General features: G+C 38.4%; 1 protein-coding gene across 1 annotated transcript in view; it reads right to left on the bottom strand.

The window, feature by feature from the left end:
• The window catches only part of TWSG1 (twisted gastrulation BMP signaling modulator 1), a 65170-nt gene extending 46381 nt beyond the window's left edge, over positions 1 to 18789 (bottom strand). The window contains exons 1-2 of the mRNA XM_040632722.1: positions 18562 to 18789; positions 16621 to 16774 (exon numbers count right to left, since the gene is read on the bottom strand). Of these exons, the coding sequence (XP_040488656.1) occupies positions 16621 to 16743 (123 nt within the window). The 5' untranslated portion in view covers positions 16744 to 16774; positions 18562 to 18789. The remainder of the gene's footprint in view (positions 1 to 16620; positions 16775 to 18561) is intronic.
• Between the last annotated feature and the right edge of the window lie 519 nt (positions 18790 to 19308).

Below are 19308 nucleotides of genomic sequence, written 5' to 3'. Positions count from 1 at the left end.
AAAACAAGACAACCTCAAAAAATCAGACTTTATTCAAAAGAATGAACATAATTATAATTATGTTAGATTACAATAAATCTGCTATGATATATTAATTCTCTTTAAGGAGAACATCAGACAAACTTTTAAACTTCGAATGGAAATATCTAAACTGAATCTTACTATCACGTTGCTCTTTTTAAATTCTAACTGATTGGTAAACTTTTGCCCTAAAAATAATATAAACTTAAGTGAAACACTACTGAAAACAGAATTATCTTTTTGGCTAAATAAATCAGCATGCAAGTTCATGTATGAACTATCAAAATAAATCAAATGGCACCCATTTCTTATACAAACATAGTCACAAAATTTTAATCCTACTTACTTTAAAAATGGCCCAATGAATTCCTTTAAAATAAAATAAAATAATCCTTTAAAATAATCCAGATGGGGTGAAGTGGGGGAATGGATGAAACTACTCTGGCCATATGTGGATCACTGTTGAAGCTGAGTGATAAGTAAACTGGGTGTGGCGGTATTTTACTTTACTCCCTATTATACACATATTTGAAAATTTCCAAGTGTCCCAATGAAATCTTCATCTTTGCCTTAATGTAATAATTCAACAGGTGAGGGGTACCTGGGTGGCGCAGTCAGTTAAGCGTTGTCAGATTCTTAGTTTTGGCTCAAGTCACAACCTCAGGGTCATGAAATCAAGTCCCACGTCAGGCTTCCCACTAAGTGTGGAGTCTGCCTGAAATTCGCTCTCCCTCTGCCCTTCCCACTCATGCTCTCTCTCTCACTCTCTAAAATAAATAAATATTTTAAAACGAAAATAGAATAAAAATAATTCAACAGGTGAAACAGCCAATGAAAATAAATTTTAATTTATTTTAGCAGCTATTCTAACCACATTAAACATCTGAAAGGGAGAAAATGACTTATTTTTCCCTTAAAATTACGTTAGGCCTAACTCATTACTTTTGGGCATTAATTTCAAAGATTTTCATGAGGTGTTAACTGAAGCAAAACAGTACACAAATGAGTTGCAGCCATAACGTTTAAGAGCAGTGAAGCAGAATGAAGAGGAAAAAACACTACAGGAAAATAAGGTAATGTTTTTTCAAGGAAAGAAGAAAAACTATATATTGTAAACCAAAGTACTACTAGTATAATAACAAATCAAGATACTGTAGCAAGAGGCTAACGTGGAATTTAGCACTGAATTAAAAAAAAACAAGAAAGATAAAGTTAATTTTTTAGTTTATTGTGATTAAAAAGCCCTGAAATTATCTGAACTACTTATATTTTTAGGACAATACACTTGCAGAAACTAGATTAATAAAAAATTATTTAGAAATCCCAACTTATTTCAGAAAGTCTAAGATTTGACAGTTTAAAAAGCAGACTGTTGATTTAGTACATGAAAGTGCTAAATAAATATTGAGATAACCAGTAAAGTGCTAAAACAATGCATCAATGATCTCTGAACCTAAGTTTGAATACTTTCATGAAGTATAATGTTTATATCATCCTAAATATGACCATAAATGTTAGCCAAAAGTACTAACAAGTCAGTAAGGGGTTTATCCATTCATAATAAAAAATAGGTCTTGAGATTTCTGGGGAAGAAGCACAATATTAATACAAATACAATTTTTTTTTTTAAGATTTTATTCATTTATTTGACAGAGAGACAGCCAGTGAGAGAGGGAACACAAGCAGGGGGGGTGGGAGAGGAAGAAGCACGCTCCCAGCAGAAGAGCCTGATGCGGGGCTCGATCCCAGAACACCGGGATCACGCCCTGAGCCGAAGGCAGACGCTTAACGACTGAGCCACCCAGGCGCCCCAATACAAATACAAATTTTAAATGTTCTTTTCACAGAAGAAGAAAAACTAGTAAAGATTGAGTTAAAAGCAAAATCTTATACAACCATTTTTTCCCCCTGAAATAGAACAGCTAAACCATTCATTATATGAGCAAGGAAAAACACCATGATGACAATTTTACTTTCTTGATGTTTAAAGTTAGATTTCTTTCCTGCCAGAAGCAAAAAATAAATATTTATACAGGGACCAACCTTATGCATAGCAACTTGTAGGATGGCGGGAATGACCACGCTGCCTTGCAACCATGCTGGTAACAAATATTTACAGGACTATGAGCTTCCAGGGAACATTTTTTATACTCAGTCATTTCATGAGTATACTCAGAGGGCTCAACATAAACAAATGTTCTAACTTATCCTCACAGTACATCATTTCAACACTACAGATGTTCAAACCAAACCAAAATAACAAAAAGAGAATCGAAATTCCCTGTAAGGGGGAAGTACTACCTTTAAACTTCTATAGCATTGCCCTTCTTAAAGTACTTATTTCCCACCTTCATTTCCGTACCTTTTCTTCTTCCACGGTTTAAGGAGAAAAGCTACTATTGTCATCTAAAATGTCAACATGCCTTGTACTTTGCTGAATTTGAAAGAATTTTAATGACAACTTAGTATGTGCAATGAAAAGCAAAATCTCAGTAATCCTTAACCTTTCCAGAGCCATCAACCACTTGGAGAACCTCCTGAAAGGTATGGACGTTTCTTCCATGAAGACTGTACATATACAATTTTGAATATAATTTTGGGCATCCCCTAACGCCTTTAAAGGACCCAATGACCCCAGTTAACAATTCGTGGCACATGAAACAAACATCAGTAGCCAATCTGTTCTTCAACTTAAGAGAACAGAAATAAAAGAGGACATTAAAGTTCATGTTTCTATCAGACTGTTCAGGGTATTCCCCTACACTAGAGCAAAAAGACAAGAACTAGGCATCTACTGACTCCCACCCTCCCAACCACAGCAAGATAACCAGCCAATCAAAACAAACTAACTAAAAACTTCTCTTCAGGAAAATGATCAGCCTCAGAGCAGAGAACACATTCCAGCAGCAAGGGCTTCCCTGCCCCTCAAGCAATACCCTCCATTCTGTGTATGTCAGCCCTGCCTAAGCACACAATCTCCCAACCAGGCTTTTATTGCCTCATTCTTAACTATAATGGACAGCTTAGGAACACCATATATTTGAGGAAAGCTTGCCACATGAAAGAGGTGTAAGCTAAAAGAAAAAACAGTCTTGGAAGAAAAAGAAATTCAGGTAACAAAATGGAGGGGTAGGGGGAGAAACATACATAGCTCCACCTCTGCCAATAAAACTTCTAATAAGTCTCCTCAGAGACACCTGAGAAAGTACTGCATTCAAAAGTAAAAGTGTTAATATGAAAAACTGACAAGTAGAAATAGAGGCGTTCCTGAAATTTAAGAGTTATTGCTAAAATTTAAAAATTCAATAGAAAGGGTTCAATGGTTAGGTCAAGGAAATCTCCCAGAATGAAGAATAGGATGGTGAAAACAGATTTAAGATCTACAACAGTATATACAAGCAATGAACAATCTGATAATGAAATTAAGAAAACACTTCCATTTACAATAACAGCAAAAAGAATAAAACACGTAAAATAGATTTAACAAAAGAAGTATAAGACTTGTACTCTGAAAACTGCAAAATATTACTGAAAGAAATTAAAGAAAAATCTAAATAAAAGGAAAGACATTCATGTTCATGAATCAGAAGACTTAACGCTGTTAAGATGGCAAGACTTTCCAAACTGATCTACAGATTCAATGCAATCCCTTTCACAGTCCCAGCTGGCAACACCAAAGGCACAATCCATGAAAGAAAAAATGGAGAAGTTGGACCTCATTAAAATTAAAACCTTCTGCTCTGCAGGCACCTGGCTGGCTCAGTCAGAAGAGCATGTGACTCTTTTTTTTTTTTTTTTAAGATTTTCTTTTTATTTATTTGACAGAGAGAGACAGCCAGTGAGAGAGGGAACACAAGCAGGGGGAGTGGGAGAGGAAGAAGCAGGCTCCTAGTGGAGAAGCCTGATGTGGGGCTCAATCCCAGAATGCCGGGATCACGCCCTGAGCCGAAGGCAGACGCCTAACGACTGAGCCACCCAGGCCCCCGGAGCATGTGACTCTTGATCTTGGGGTCATGAGTTCTAGTCTCACACTGGATGTAGAGATTACTTAAATAAACTAAAAAAAAATTAAAGAAACAACAACAACAACAACAACAAAAAAAAAACCCTTCTGATCTGCAAAATACACTGTCAAGAGAATGAGAAGACAAGCCACAGACAGAGAAAATATTTGCAAAAGACATAAAGGATTGTTATCCAAAATATACAAAGAACTTTTAAAATTCAACAGTAAAAAAATGGACAATTCTATTCAAAAGAGGGCAAAAGATAAAGGCATCTACCAAAGATGATATACAGATGGCAAATAAAACATATGAAAAGATGCTCAATATCATGTTGGTAGGGAACTGCAAATTACAATAACAAGACACTGGGGTGCCTAGGTGGCTCAGTTGGTTAAGCAATCGATTCTTGATCTCAGCTCAGGTCCTGATCTCAGGGTTGTGAGTTCAAGCCCAGCATTGGGGCCCACTTAAAAAAAATAAATTAAATAAAATAACAAGACACCTATATATACCTTTCAGAATGGCTAAAATTCAAAACACTGAGAACACTAAATGTTGACAAGGATGCAGAGCCACTTTGGATGATAGTTTGGCAGTTCCTTACAAAAGTAAGCACACTCTTAGAATATGATCTAGCTATTGTCCTTCTTGGTATTTATCATGGGCTGAGAATTTATGTCCACACAAAAATCTGCACACGGATGTTTGTGGCAGCTTTATTGTTTATTGCCAAAACTTGGAAGCAATCAAGATGTCCCTCCACAGTTGAATGGACAAATTATGGTACAGCTATATGATGGAATATAAATCAGCAATAAAAAGAAATCAAGCCACAGAAAGCCATGGAAAAACCCTAAATGCATATTGCTAAGTTAAAGAAAGCAGCCTGGGAAGGCTGTACTATATAATTCCAATTATACAACATACTGGAAACAAAACTATAGAGATAGTAAAAGAGATTAGTGGTTGCCAAAAGCTGGGGAGGGATTGGGGGAGGAGAAGGAAGTAAGGATCAGGTGGAAGCACAGGGGATTTTTAGGGCAATGAAACTATTCTGTGTCATACTCTAAAAGCAGATATATGACATTATGCATCTGTCAAAACCCACAGAACTGTATAACACAAAGAATGAACCCTAATGTAAGCCCTAAGGATGTTAGTTAATAATAGTGTGTCAGTACTGGTTCATAAGTTGTAACAAATACACCAACTAATGCAGGATGTTAATAATTGGGGAAACACGGGTGTGTGTAGGGACAAAGGTATACTGGATCTTTCTGTACTTTCTGCTTAATTTTCTATAAACCTAAAACTACTCTAAAAAAGTCAGGTCTATTATTAAAAAAAAATCCTTGGCTGGTTTTATTGCAGAAATTGACAAGCTGATTTTAAAATTCATATGGTAATACAAGAGACCCAAAATAGTCAAAACAATCTTTGAATAGAACAAAACTGGAAAACTTGTATTTCCTGATTTCAAAATAGACCACAAAGCTATGGTAATCAAGACAACATGGTACTTACATAAAGATAAACATATAAATCAATGGAATAGAAGTGAAAGTTCATAAATAAACTCCTATCCTTTTGGTCAAATTATTTTCAACAAGGATGCCAAAAAGAATTCCATAGGGAAAAAATAGTCTTCTCAAAAAATAGTGCTGGGATAGCTGGCAATCCATACACAAAAGAATAAAGGTGGACACACAAAAATCAACTCAAAATAAATCACAGACCTAAACATAAGAGCTAAAACTATAAAATAAATAGAGGAAAATATACAAGTAGATCTTCGTGACCTTGAATTAGGCTAATAGTTTCTTAGCCAAAACACCAAATGCAGAAGCAACAAAAGAAAAAGTAGATAAATTAGACTGTACCAAAATTAAAAATTTTTTGTGTTGCAAATAATACCATCAGGAAAGTGAAAAGACAACCCACAGAATGAGATAAATTACTTGCAACTCATATTTTTGATAGGGGTTTAGTAGCCATAATACATAAAGAACTCTTGTAACTAAACAATGAAAAGACAAAGAAGCCAATTTAAAAATGGGCATAGATTCACTAGAACCCTCATACAGTGGTGCTGGGAATGTATGAAATCATTAGCAGTTCCTCAAAATGTTAAACACAGAAAACATGACCTAAAAATTCCACTCCTAGGTATATACCCAAAAGAAATGAAAATATATACATCGACATTAAAAACGTGTACTTGAATACTCACAGCAGTATTATTCTTCATAGCTAAAAAGTTAAAACAATCCAAATATTCATCAACTGATGAATGGATGAATTAAATGTGGTGTATCTATACTGTGGAATACTATCTGACCATAAAATAATGAAGTACTGATACTTAGTATAACATGGATAAATCATGAAAAAATTATGCTCAATAAAAGAAGCCAGACATAAAAGACAACATATCATAAGATTCCATTTATATTAAATATCCAAAACAGGCGTACAGAAAGACAGAAAGTAGATTAGTGGTTGCCTAGGGGTTGGGAAAAAAGCTCAGGGAGGGACTGCTAATGGGTATGAATTTTCTTTTTAGGGTGATGAAAATGTTCTAAAATTAGATTGTGGTGATGGTTGTATAACTCTGTGAATACGTTAAAAACCAGTGAGTTGCACATTTAAATGGGTGCAATTTATAGTATTAGAATTATATCTCAATAACGCTGTTTAAAAAAACTAAGACTTAGAGAATCTATCTTAAACTTACAGTAACCAGAATTCCAGGAAAAAGGCGTGGATATTATATATAAAAATAATAATAAAAGGGAATATTCCAGTCTTGAGCTCAAAACAAAACCCCTATTCCCTAAAAGAGATTTATAAGGTGCCCATCACAATGCCTACACCAAGGATAAGGAGATGAAACTAAAGGTTTCCAGAGAGAGGGAAGAAACAAAGTCACCTACGGAGAATAAAAACCAGACTGGCATCAGACTTCTTACTAGCAATACAGAATGCCAGCAGCAAAAAGACGGTTAGGAAATGTCTTGAAAGTTCCCAGGGGGAAATAACGTAATAATTCTATATTCAGGCAAATCACCAATCAGGTATAAATAAAATGAGAATAAATGCATTTTATTTTTACTTATTTTTTAAATATTTTAATTATTTGACAGAGAGAGAGACAGCCAGCGAGAGAGGGAACACAGACGGGGGAGTGGGAGAGGAAGAAGCAGGCCCCCAGCAGAGCAGGGAGTCCAATGCGGGGCTTGATCCCAGGACCCTGGGATCAGACCCTGGTCCGAAGGCAGATGCTTAACGACTGAGCCACCTAGGTGCCCCAGAATAAATGCATTTTAAAGAGATATGGCACCCAGAACACTTCTTCCCAATATCGCCTTTGTTAGAAGATACTCTAGGGCATGTTACAACAAAATGAGAATAAATCAAGAAAGAACAAGACATGGAATCAAAGAAAAAGTGGAGCCAACTTAGGAAAAGTAACAATGCGGATGCACTACACGACAGCTTGCATCAGACCTAGAGAGCAATCAGTTAAGTCTAGAAACAACAACACAGGAGGATCCTTTGTAGGAAAAACAGACTAAGAATTTAAAACAACAGAAGGTGTTAATGACTGATGATGGAAAATCAAGAAAGACAATTAGCAACTCAAGAAAAAGTCATTCAAGAAAGGAAATGTAACCATAGTGCCTTGTGTGACCATACAGTCAACAGTATTTATAAAATCATTACAGAATAAACATGGCTTTTGATTGTCAATTTTAGAATATATCTGTAAATAAAGCATGGAAGATTTAAACTGGTTACAAAACAAAGAACTAAGGTTAATAATAGTTATGGTTATAGCACTTACATACTAGCAACTGATCTAAGTACTCTATATCTAATCCTCACAATACCCACACAGAGTAGGTATAGTTATCATCACTATTTCACAGATGAGGAAATTGAGGCACTGAAATGTTAACTCCCTTGCGCAAGGTCAGATAGCTTATACATCACAGAACTGGATTCGAATTTAGACATCTGGTTTCAGAGGTCATGCTCTTAACTATTATACTAAGTGCCTTCAGAATATAGATGCTATCTAGCTTGCTGATATAAAAGTAAAAGTACAGGTTATACCCCATTCTCCACGGACTTTGAGACAGAAATCAGTAATTACTCCAAAAGCAGAAAATTCTAAGGGCAATATTCACAAATGCAGGAAAACTGATTTCCTTGCTTTCTATGATACTAAGTGTGGCGATAAATGCTAGTCACATGCACAGTTCTTAAAAATTATACTCTGTCTATGGCTAAAAAATAAATAAATAAATAAATAAATAAATAAATAAATTTTAAAAGAAAAAAAGGAGGTCTACTAATATACTCCTCTCACAGCAGGACTCAAGAGATAGCTTGTTTTTTTTTTAAATTTTATTTATTTATTTGAGAGAGAGCACGACAAGGTGGGAGGGGCAGAGGTAGAAGCAGGCTTCCCGCTGAGCAGCGAGCCCAACCCAGAGCTCCATCCCAGGACCCCGGGATCAGGGCCTGAGTCAAACCCAGGTGCTTAACTGACTGAGCCACCCAGGTGCCCCAAGAGATAGTGTTTTTAAATGATATGACAGAATAGAAAGGTTTAAGTACATTGTAGAAACTGAAAAGCGAGAGAACCATGAGAGAAACTAAAGACTGTACAATTATGGCAGGGTAGCGAGTAGGGGAGGAGAGAATGGTAAGTCATGTCCTAATCGAATACAGCAGAAAGGCAGTTTAGATACATAATCTAGAATTGGTAAGTTAAAAAACAGTAGTAGAAGCATATTATTTAACCATATGGCTAAAAAACCCAGCAACAATAAAAGAAGTAAGAGTGGAAGCTATTACTTGGAAGATTAAAAGTAGTTCAACCTGAATAACAAAATGAAGAGTAGAGAGAATTACTCAAGGGATTATTTTTCATTATGTATCTTTCCAGCAATTTGACTTTTTATTTATTTTTTTTAAAGATTTTATTTATTTATTAGAGATCACAAGTGGGGGGTGGGGCAGAGGGAGAAGCAGACTCCCCCCAAGGAGGGAGCCCGACACTGGGCTTGATCCCAGGACCCCGAGATAATGACCTGACCCAAAGGCAGACGCTTAACCAACTGAGCCATCGAGGCACCCCATCTATATGCTGCTTATAAGAGGCTTATGTCAAACCTAAAGACACATAAAGGCAAAAAATGAAGGTGTGAAAACACATCCACCAGCCAATGAAAATGAAAACAAGCATACAAACAACCAACCTGGAGCAGCAATACTTGTATCAGACAAAACAGATTTTAAAACAAAGACTGTAGGCGGGTGCCTGGGTGTCTCAGTCGGTTGAGCGCCTGACTCTTGGTTTCGGCTCAGGTCATGACCTCAGAGTCATGAGATCAAGCTCTGTGTGGGGCTCCATGGTCAGCACAGGGTCTGCTTGAAATTCTTGCCCTCTCCCTCTGTCCCTGCTTCTGTGCTCGCTCGCTCTCAAATAAATTAATTTAAAAATAAGACTGTAGCAAGAGACAAAGAGAGTACTACACAATGACAAAGGGATCAATCAAACAAGATGATATAACAATTATGAATATCTATGCACCCCACATAGGAGCACTTAATGCATGAAGCAAATATTAACAGACATAAAGGGAGAAACTGATAGCAATACAATAATAGTAGGGACTTTTAACACCCCACTTACATCTAGACAGAAAATCAACAAGGACGGATGCCTGGGTGGCTCAGTTAAGCGTCTATCTTCAGCTCAGGTCATGATCCTGGGGTCCTAGGACTGAGCCCCATGTTGGGCTCCCTGATTAGCAGGGAGTCTGCTTCTCCCTCTGCCCCTCCCCCCACTCCTGTGCTATCTTTCTCAAATAAATAAATAAAATCTTTAAGAAAGAAAGAAAGAAAGAAAGAAAATCAACAAGGAAACAGTGGCTTTGAACAATATATAAGATCAGAAGAACCTAACAGACATACATAGAACATTCCAACCAAAAACAAAATATACCTGCTTAAGTACACATTCTCCAGAATAGATCACATGTTAGGCCATAAGACAAATATCAATAAATTTAAGACTGAAATCATATCAAACATTTTTTCTAACCACAATGAAAACTAGAAATCAATTACAAGAAATAATTCTGGAAAAACCACAAACTCATGGAAGGTAAACAATGTGCTATCAAACAACAGACAGGTCAACCATAAAATCAAAGAGTAAATAAAAAAATATATGAAGATAAATGGAAATGAAAACACAACAGTCCAAAATCTTTGGGATGCAGCAAAAGGAGTTCAAAAAGGGAATTTACAGCGATACAGATCACAAGAAACAAAAAAATCTCAAATAAACAACCTAACCTTACAACTAAAGGATATAAAAAAAGAACAAACAAAGCCTGAACCTAGAAAAAGGAAGGAAACAATAAAGATTAGGGCAGAAATAAATAAAATGGAGAGAAAAAACATAATAGAAAACATCAATGAAACCAAGAGGTGGTTCTTTGAAAAGATAAAACAAAATAGATAAACATATAGTCAGACTCATCAAGAAAAAAAAAGAGGGAGGGCTCAAATAAAATCAGAAACAAAGGAGGATAAATAACCAACAACAGAAAAACATAAAGGATTATAGTATATCATGAAAAAATATACACCAACAACTTGAACAACTTGAACAAAAATGGATAATTTTCTAGAAACATACAATCTTCCAAAACTGAATCAGGAATAAATAGAAAATTTGAACAGACTTATTACTAGTAAGGAATTTGAATCAGTAATCAAAAAACTCCCAACAAACAAAAGTTCAGGATCAGTCAGTTTCACAGGGGAATTTTACCAAACACTTCAAGAAATGTCCGGGCGCCTGGGACTCAGTCAGTTAAGCATCTGACTTCAGCTCAGGTCATGATCTCAGGCTCCACACTCTGCAGGGAGTCTGCTTGAAGATTCTCTCCCTCTTCATCCCCACTCCCTCTTAAATTAAAAAAAAAAAAATCTTAAAAAAAATGAAGTAAAAAAGCATTAATACCTATTCTTCTCAAACTACTACAAAAAATAGAAGAAGGAAAATTTCCAAGTTCATTCTGGTCTCATGACCAGTATCACCCTGGCACCAAAACCAAAGACACCACAAAAACAGAGGACTACAGGCCAATATCTCTAAAGAACATGGTTGCAAAAATCCTCAACAAAATACCAGAAACCAAATTCAACATTAAAAAAATAATTTACCATGATCGAGTGGGATTTATTCCAAGGATGCGTGGGTCATTCAATATTTGCAAATTAATCAACGTGCTACATCATATCAACACAAAGAAGGATAAAAACAATATGATTACCTCAGGAGATGCAGAAAAAGCATCTGACAAAGTACATTCATGATAAAACTACACAAAGTGGGTTTAGAGAGAACATGCTCCAACATAAAAGGAGCCACATATGAAAAATCCCACAGCTAACATCATACTCAATGATGAAAAACTGAAAGCTTTTCCTCTAAGATCAGGAACAAGATAAGGATGTCCACTCATTACTTTTACTCAACATGATACTGGAAGTCCTACCTGCAGCAATCAGACAAGAAAAAGAAATAAAAGGCATCCAAACTGGTAAAGAAGAAGTAAAACTCACTCTTTGCAGATGACAAGATACTATATATTGAATACCCTAAAGACTTCTCCAAAAAACTACTAGCACTAATAAATGAATTCTATAAAGTTGCAGGATACAATTTAATAAAGAGAAATCTATGGCATTTCTATACACTAAAAATAAAGTACCAGAAAGAAAACAGTCCCATTTACATTTTTCCAAAGAAGACATCCAGATGACCAACAGACACATGAGAAGATGTTCGACATCACTAGTCATCAGGAAAATATAAATCAAAACTACAATGAGGTATCACTTCATACCAGTCAGAAAGACAAGGAATAAGTGTTAGCAAGGATGTGGAGAAAAAGGAACCTTCACGCACTGTTGGTGGGAACGTAAGTTAGTGCAACCACTGTAAGAAACAGTATGGTGGTAACTCAAAAAATTAAAATAGAAATACGTATGATACCATATAATCCAACTACCCAAAGAAAAGGAAAACACTAATTTGAAAAGATACATGCTATGTTTATTGCAGCATTACTTACAATACCCAAGATATGGAAGCAATCCAAGTGCCCATAGATAGATGAATGGATAAAGAAGCGTAGTGTACACACACACACACACACACACACACACACACACAGCAGTATTACTCAGCCATAAAAAAAGAATGAGATCTTGCCATTTGTGACGACAAGGACAGACCTAGAGGGTATTATGCTATATGAAAAGACTCAAATAGAGTCAGACAAATACCATACAATTTCACTTATATGTGGAATCTAAAAAATAAGACAAAAATTCTTAATATAGAGAACTAATGGCTGTGGGAGGAAGGACGGAGAAAATAGATAATGGAGATTAAGAGGTATACTTACAAACTTCCAAGTATAAAGTAAGTAAGTCATAGAGATGGAAAGTACTGCACAGGGAATATAGTCAATAGTATTGTAATAACAGGAGCGCCTGGGTGGCTCAGTCGGTAAAGCGTCTGCCTTTGGCTCAGGTCATGATCCTGGGGTCCTGGGATGGAGCTCTGAGTCAGATTCCCTGCTCAGCGGGGAGTCTGCTTATCCCTCTCCCTCTGCCCCTCCCCCCTGCTTGTGCTCTCTCTTGCTCTCTCTCTCAAATAAATAAAATAAAATCTTTTCAAAAAATAATATTGTAATGGTAACTACACTTAATCATAGTGAGCACTGAGTAATGTACAGAATTGTCAAATCAACATGTTGTATACTTGTTGAACAACTTGAAACTAATGTAGCATTGTACGTCAATTATACTTCAATAAAAAAAGAGAGAGACATGACTTTTTTACTCTGATTTTTAAAAAAGAGAATATTTAATAACACATAATAGTTGGTTTCTTTCTCTAGAACTATATAGAACTAGAAGGAAACTTCGAGATCACCTACCCAGCCAATCTATTTTACACTTAAAGATGTCCATGCCATTTTATGCCACATGCTCTTTTTACGCTCCTCCATCAGAGGTAGGGCCTACGTTCCCTCCACTTAAATCCAGGTGGACCTATGACTATGGTGCAAGTAGTATGTAACCTCTAAGGTAAGACCAGAAAAGGCAATGCATATTCCTTTATCTCTCTTTCATGAGGTATTATGTATCTTGGGAGCCCTGAGCGAATATGTAAGATATCTAGCTGGTCTTAAACCAGAACACTAGAGAAGTCATATAGACAGACAGCTGAGAAAGTAAGTGAGCGAGGGCAAGAGACACAGACGGAGAGTGCTGAAGAATCTTTCTAGCCCAGGTATTAGACTTAGCAGTGAGTCCTCAGATTTGTGAGATCCAGTACAGAAGCTACTAGTCAAATGTAGCTACTTACATTTCAATTAATTAAAACGAAATAAAGTTTAAAAATCTATTTTTCAATCACACGAGGCATGTTTCAAGTGTTCAATAGCCTCATGTGGCTGGTTTCTACTGCACTGGACAGGGCAGATGTAGACTGTTCTATCATCGTAGTAAGTTCTAGGGAATAGTGCTGCTTCAGATAACTCCAGCCCTCAGCCTTCAAGCTGCCCTAGTGCTGTGTGGTACAGAGACGAGTTACCCCACCAAGCCCTGCAGAATGCAAACTCATGGGCAAAATCAACACTGTTTTCAGCCACTGATTTTTGGGGTGGTTACGTAGCCATAGTAAGAGGAATACAAAAAAAAAATAAAGCTCAGAATGTGAAATAATCTGCTGGAGTTTTGGAGACCACAAAATCAGTCAAATGGTGGAACTAATCACATTTTACTTCAATGTCCAATTAAGTCTTTGTGAATTAATGAGTAAGAAAAATCCCCAATTCTTGAGCCCGCAATATTTTTAGCTTCAAATACTCTGCCACTATATACCAGAAGTGTTGTCTCTACCACTCCAGAAAAAGATTTGATGATTCCTGGCTCTGAAGGAACAACAGGAACCTGAGAAATGTTAGCATCACCTAATTAATGATAAAGAAAAAAAGTCCTAGCTTCTTTCCAACAAATTTACTAGAGTCACCATTTAACAGGTGAAGCTCCCTCAATTTTCCAGTTTTTACACGCACAGTAGTCTTTACTTTTTGAAGTATTTTGTATCACATATTTTTAAATTAATTAACCAATTTTTTAAAGGATTCTATTTATTTATTTGAGAGAGAGAGTGCGCGCACTAGTGGGGGAGGGGCAGAGGGACAAGCAGACTCCCTGCTGAGTGGGGAACAGGATGTTTGGCTCCATCCCAGGACCCTGAGATTATGACCTGAGCTGAAGGCAGACGTTTAACGGACTGAGCCACAGAGGTACTCCCAAATATTTTAAAATTTAAAAGCAAAAGAAACAAACCAAAAATCTTTGAGGGTATTTATCAATACTAACCAAAAGCTATCTTTTTAAAATACTCCTTTACCAAGCAAGTTATTTTAATAAAATCCAATTTTTAATTATTTGAACTAATGGAAATTATAGATTTGGAGAGTCAAAAATAATTTGGGATTTAAGTGAAATTCTACCTGAACACGAACATTGCAATTGTATGATACTTTATTTCTAATAACAATGAAGCTACATTGAAGCAGCGCGGGGAGTGGCACAGCTTCCCCATCAGACCAAAGCACAACGCTGGACCTCACGTACAGACTACAGAATTTTCTGTCAGAATGAGCCTAAGCAGACATGCCATATCAAGACGTCCATATAAAAAATTAGATGATATTTAAAATTACTGTTAATCTTAAGATTTTTTTTTTTTTTTTACTAATCTCTACACCCAATGTGGGGCTTGAACTCACAACCCTGAGATCAAGCGTCTCATGGTCTTCCAGTGGAGCCAGCCAGGCACCCCTTAAATTGCTAACAGCTGTGTCTTAGAGTTCTTATCTTTAAGATGTAGATATTAGAATTATGATAAAACAGTATCAGGAATTTGCCTAAAATTAAGACATAGCTGGGGTCAGTGTAGAGGTACAGAGATGAAACACGGGTAGCCCTGAGTTAACGACTGCTGAAACTGCCCTTCGTTATACTCCTCTCTTCTCCTACTTATGATTGAAAAATGTCCACAGTGAAAAAAAATTAAAAACAAACCAACCAACAAACTTCTCTATTTCAAAGTTTTGGTTCGAAATGCAAAGTAAGGGTAAAGAGAGTATGAGATGGTGGCAAACTACACTCAGATAAAGGCCAGGCTTCCTAGCATCTCAACTATTTTTAAAGATTTTTTTAAAAATGTATTTATTTGTCAGAAAGAGAGAAAGAGAGAGAGCACAAGCAGGTGGAGGGGCAGAGGCAGAAGCAGAAGCAGGCTCCCTGCTGAGCAGGGAGCTGGACCTGGGACTCAGTGGGATCATGACCTGAGTTGAAAGCAGACACTTAACCGACTGAGCCACCCAGGCATCCCAGAATCTCAACTATTAATGAGAAGGACCAAAATGTCCAAAATAAATACAAAATGCCTCAAATCTATAAAAATCATTATCACTTATGGTACATACACACAACTGCTCCACGTTGGAATTACAGCTAACTTATAACTTACACAGAATTCTAGAATGTGTGGTTACCGGATTTCTTAGTGAACAGCCAAAAATTAAAAGGGAGGCTAATAAATACACACACAAAAGACACAAGACTGCTGATGGTCTTACAGGATGAGAAAAAAGAGAACACCTATAGAAGACGTGAAGTTCACCACTAATTAACACAACTTTATGGAGTAATAACCAGTATGTGTAGTGGGAAGGCTACAGGCTTTGTAGTATGCTTTGACCGCATTCTACAGTCACTTACTAGCTATACGAACCTAACCAAATTACTTAACCTCACTTTTTTCTTCAGGAAAATGAGAGTGGTAGTTACATCACTAGGCTTAGCCTGATGACTGAGAGATAATTCTCAAGTATTTTGGAAGCAGATTCTCCACAATCTCAGCTGACAATTTGCCTGCAACCTTGTGAGAGACCCTGAGCCAGAACCACCCAGCTCAACTCAACTGCTCTGAGACTCCCAGCCCTCAGACACTGCATGACATAAATGTTTACTGCATTAAGTTGCTACATTTGGGATAACCTATTGCACAGAATAGACAACTATTACTTTATATAGGGAACAATTTGTCTATTATTTGACTAGCTAAATTCTTTTCTAAATACAGTAATTGAGCTTCTTTGATATATAAACTAGATAATACAAGGAAACTCTTTATCTGAATGGAGTGCTCATCACTTTGTAATGGCATATTTATGAAGCTGGATACTTCTTGAATCTGACCTTGGGAATATGCAAGAAAACTATGGGGGTAAAACCCCAGACCAGTGTTTCATGGTTCAGTACCTCAGGAGCTGACTTAATACTCAGGCCTTATACTGTAATACACACACACACACACACATACACACACACACACACACACTGTATATCTGTATATATGCACTCTCCATCTCTTCGACATTTTAATATTAATAAAAAGTACACTTAGTCCTACCTGAATGAGGCATTTGCTCACATCACTAGCACAGAGTGCTTTGTTACAACTCAGTGACACAGGGACCCATGTCAGGAACACCAGGATGGCTAGAGTAAGCATAACAACACAGTGTGTCTTCATGTTTCTTCAGAGATGATCAACTCTGAGGAAGCTAAACAAACAAACAATAAGAAAAAAAAAAACTTTAATTCAAAGGCAAGGGCTAGGTTAAGAACAAATACAGAAATGAAAAGCAAAACAAACCAAGACTCATTGTTTGTGTTAAAATACTTCTGAGTGATCATTTAAAGGACATTCTCAATGAATAATTAAACAGTCAAAACAAACTACAATTTTTATATAGTATGTCTTGTCAGCCAACTTCAAATATATACATATATTGATATGTGTATACATATATACACATACATATGTATACACATATACATATATACACACATATATGACATGTATGTACATATATATACAAATATACATATATATGATATGTATATAAAAACCATCAGGTTACTGAGGCAAATAACTAGTTTTAATATTGCACGACTACTATTCAACTTTAGTTTTAGGCCCATTATTCAACTTTAAACTCATACTTAAAGCTATTAATATTGCACCATAATTTAAAACATTTAACGAATTTTTAAAATGCAAATTATTCTAATGATTATTTACGACCATCTCATTTTATCTGTTAACATAATTAGCCAGAATGAAGCAGGTTAGAGAAAGGAGGTGAGAGTCATTCCTTAAATAGCCCAGCAAATAACAAAGGGGATAGTAAATTATTAATTGCATTAAGAACTCTTGAGTAATTTATTAAAATGTGAAGATATTCTTTGAATTCTATACCATAGGTACCATAGATTCTTCAAAGTTATTGAGAAGATAGTACACTTTGAAAAAAAGAAGGAAAAAAAGACCAAATTCTGATAGTGATTAAACACCCAACATGGTTATTAAGCTTTTTAAAAAGATGTAACTTCTTGGCGTTAAAACAAACCCTCCCAAAAATAGAATCAAGTAAAATAAATGACTACTGATGTAATATATATAAAAGGTGAGTTTATAGGGCCTTTATGATTACTGTAAACTTTTAGTCTAAGTATTATAAAGTACAGTAAAGCAAAAGTAATAAGGTGAAAAGAATAAAGGGCTTTGTACCCCGTATGACTCAATTTTGAAAGAGAAAGCCCTGGTGACTGTTACTGAGGCCCACAAAGTATTCCTAAAGACCGTTAGTAACCCAATTTTCTAATTTATTTAACAGCACATACCAAGTCGGATGATTTCTGGTGCATATTTGTGGAGGCCAAAAGTATTCGAAAAGTGATTTTTATCCAGAACTAGTTTTCATCCTACACTCACTAAAAATGGGATTTGTTTTCATCTCTTATGGATGTCTTCATACTACTCCCAAAATCTCACTGGAAAAAGGATTCAAGTAAATCATGGCATGCACAAAGCAAGTAACAGAATTATTTAAAGGGCCTCCCTTTTTTTGCCTAAGGAGTGAGGAACGCTACCACACCGGAACTGTTTTCCTACGTCGGGACCAGTTTCTCGGGCTCTGGCGACCTGTGTGTGGTCCCCAAGGGGGATGGCACTGACAGCAGCCTTTGTGCCGCCGCACGGAGCCCCTGCTGCCGGGGGAGGAGACAGAGGCCACGGCGGCTCTTCAGCCCCGGCTCACCGACGCGCCGCTGACCAGCGAGGCAGGGGAGGGGGCCGCAGAGGTGCCGCCGGCCTGCGTGCCCGCGCCCAGCACCCACCGGGCGGCACCCCCACTTTGTCCTGCGCGTAGGCGGGGCCCAGGCCGCGCGGGAGCTGCTCCGCTTCTCCCGGCCCCAAGAGCCCGCCGCTGCCTCGGCCTCCAGAGGCCGGAGCTCTGGGCCCGGACCCTCCCCGGCCGCAGACCCTGTCCCGCCTGCTCCCGCTCACCGTGCGCCGCGGCGCCGCGAGGCCGCCTGGCCCTCGTTCCCCCGCAGGTCGGCCGAGCGCTGGGCGAGCCGCGGGGCTGTGCGAGGGAGGCAGGCCGCGCCTCCGCGCCGTCCCTCAGCGCAGCGCCCGCGAGCCTCGGGCACCTTAAAGAGACAGGCCCGCCGCCACCCTCCCCCCAGTTTCCCCGGTCGCTCCGCCGGCCTTCGATTCCCCGCTGCCGCCAGCTCCCGCCAGGAGGCGTCTCTCACTCCCGGGGCGCTCCTGTCAGCGCACGCCCCGGACCCGCCCCTCCCCGCCTGCGGCGCGCCAGGCCCGCCGCCCCGCCTCCAGTCCGGTCCCGGCGCAGCTCGCACGAAGGCCCCGCCCCCGGCTGCGACCCCGCCCCGCTCACGCACGAAGGCCCCGCCCCGCCCTCCGGTCACGCCCGACGGCGGCCACACACACTCCTGCAGGGACCCCCGCCCAGGCACCCACGCGCGCCTTGCCTCCGCCCTCCTCCCTGTCCCCATCTCAGGTTTCTCTGTCGCCTACCTGAGGCTGCGGCTTATCTTCTGTGAGGCCCATACTCTGCGCTTACCGTGTGCTCTTCACGGAGCCGAGAATGGGATGAGCATTAGCTCAGCGACTCCTCACGGGAACCTGTGCGGCAGCTGTGTCTGTCCCGTTAAGGGGATTCAACACGGAGGCACCAGTGGCGGAGCAGCCCAGCCCGTTACCCTTGAACTCTTGTTATCTGACGTCGGAGGC

This window comes from Ursus maritimus, unplaced genomic scaffold (genome assembly GCF_017311325.1).
Source record: "Ursus maritimus isolate PB19 unplaced genomic scaffold, ASM1731132v1 scaffold_18, whole genome shotgun sequence".
In the NCBI taxonomy this organism is placed as follows: domain Eukaryota; kingdom Metazoa; phylum Chordata; class Mammalia; order Carnivora; family Ursidae; genus Ursus; species Ursus maritimus.
The sequence above is the reverse complement of the archived record's forward strand: the minus strand, read 5'-3'. Positions and strand labels throughout refer to the sequence as shown.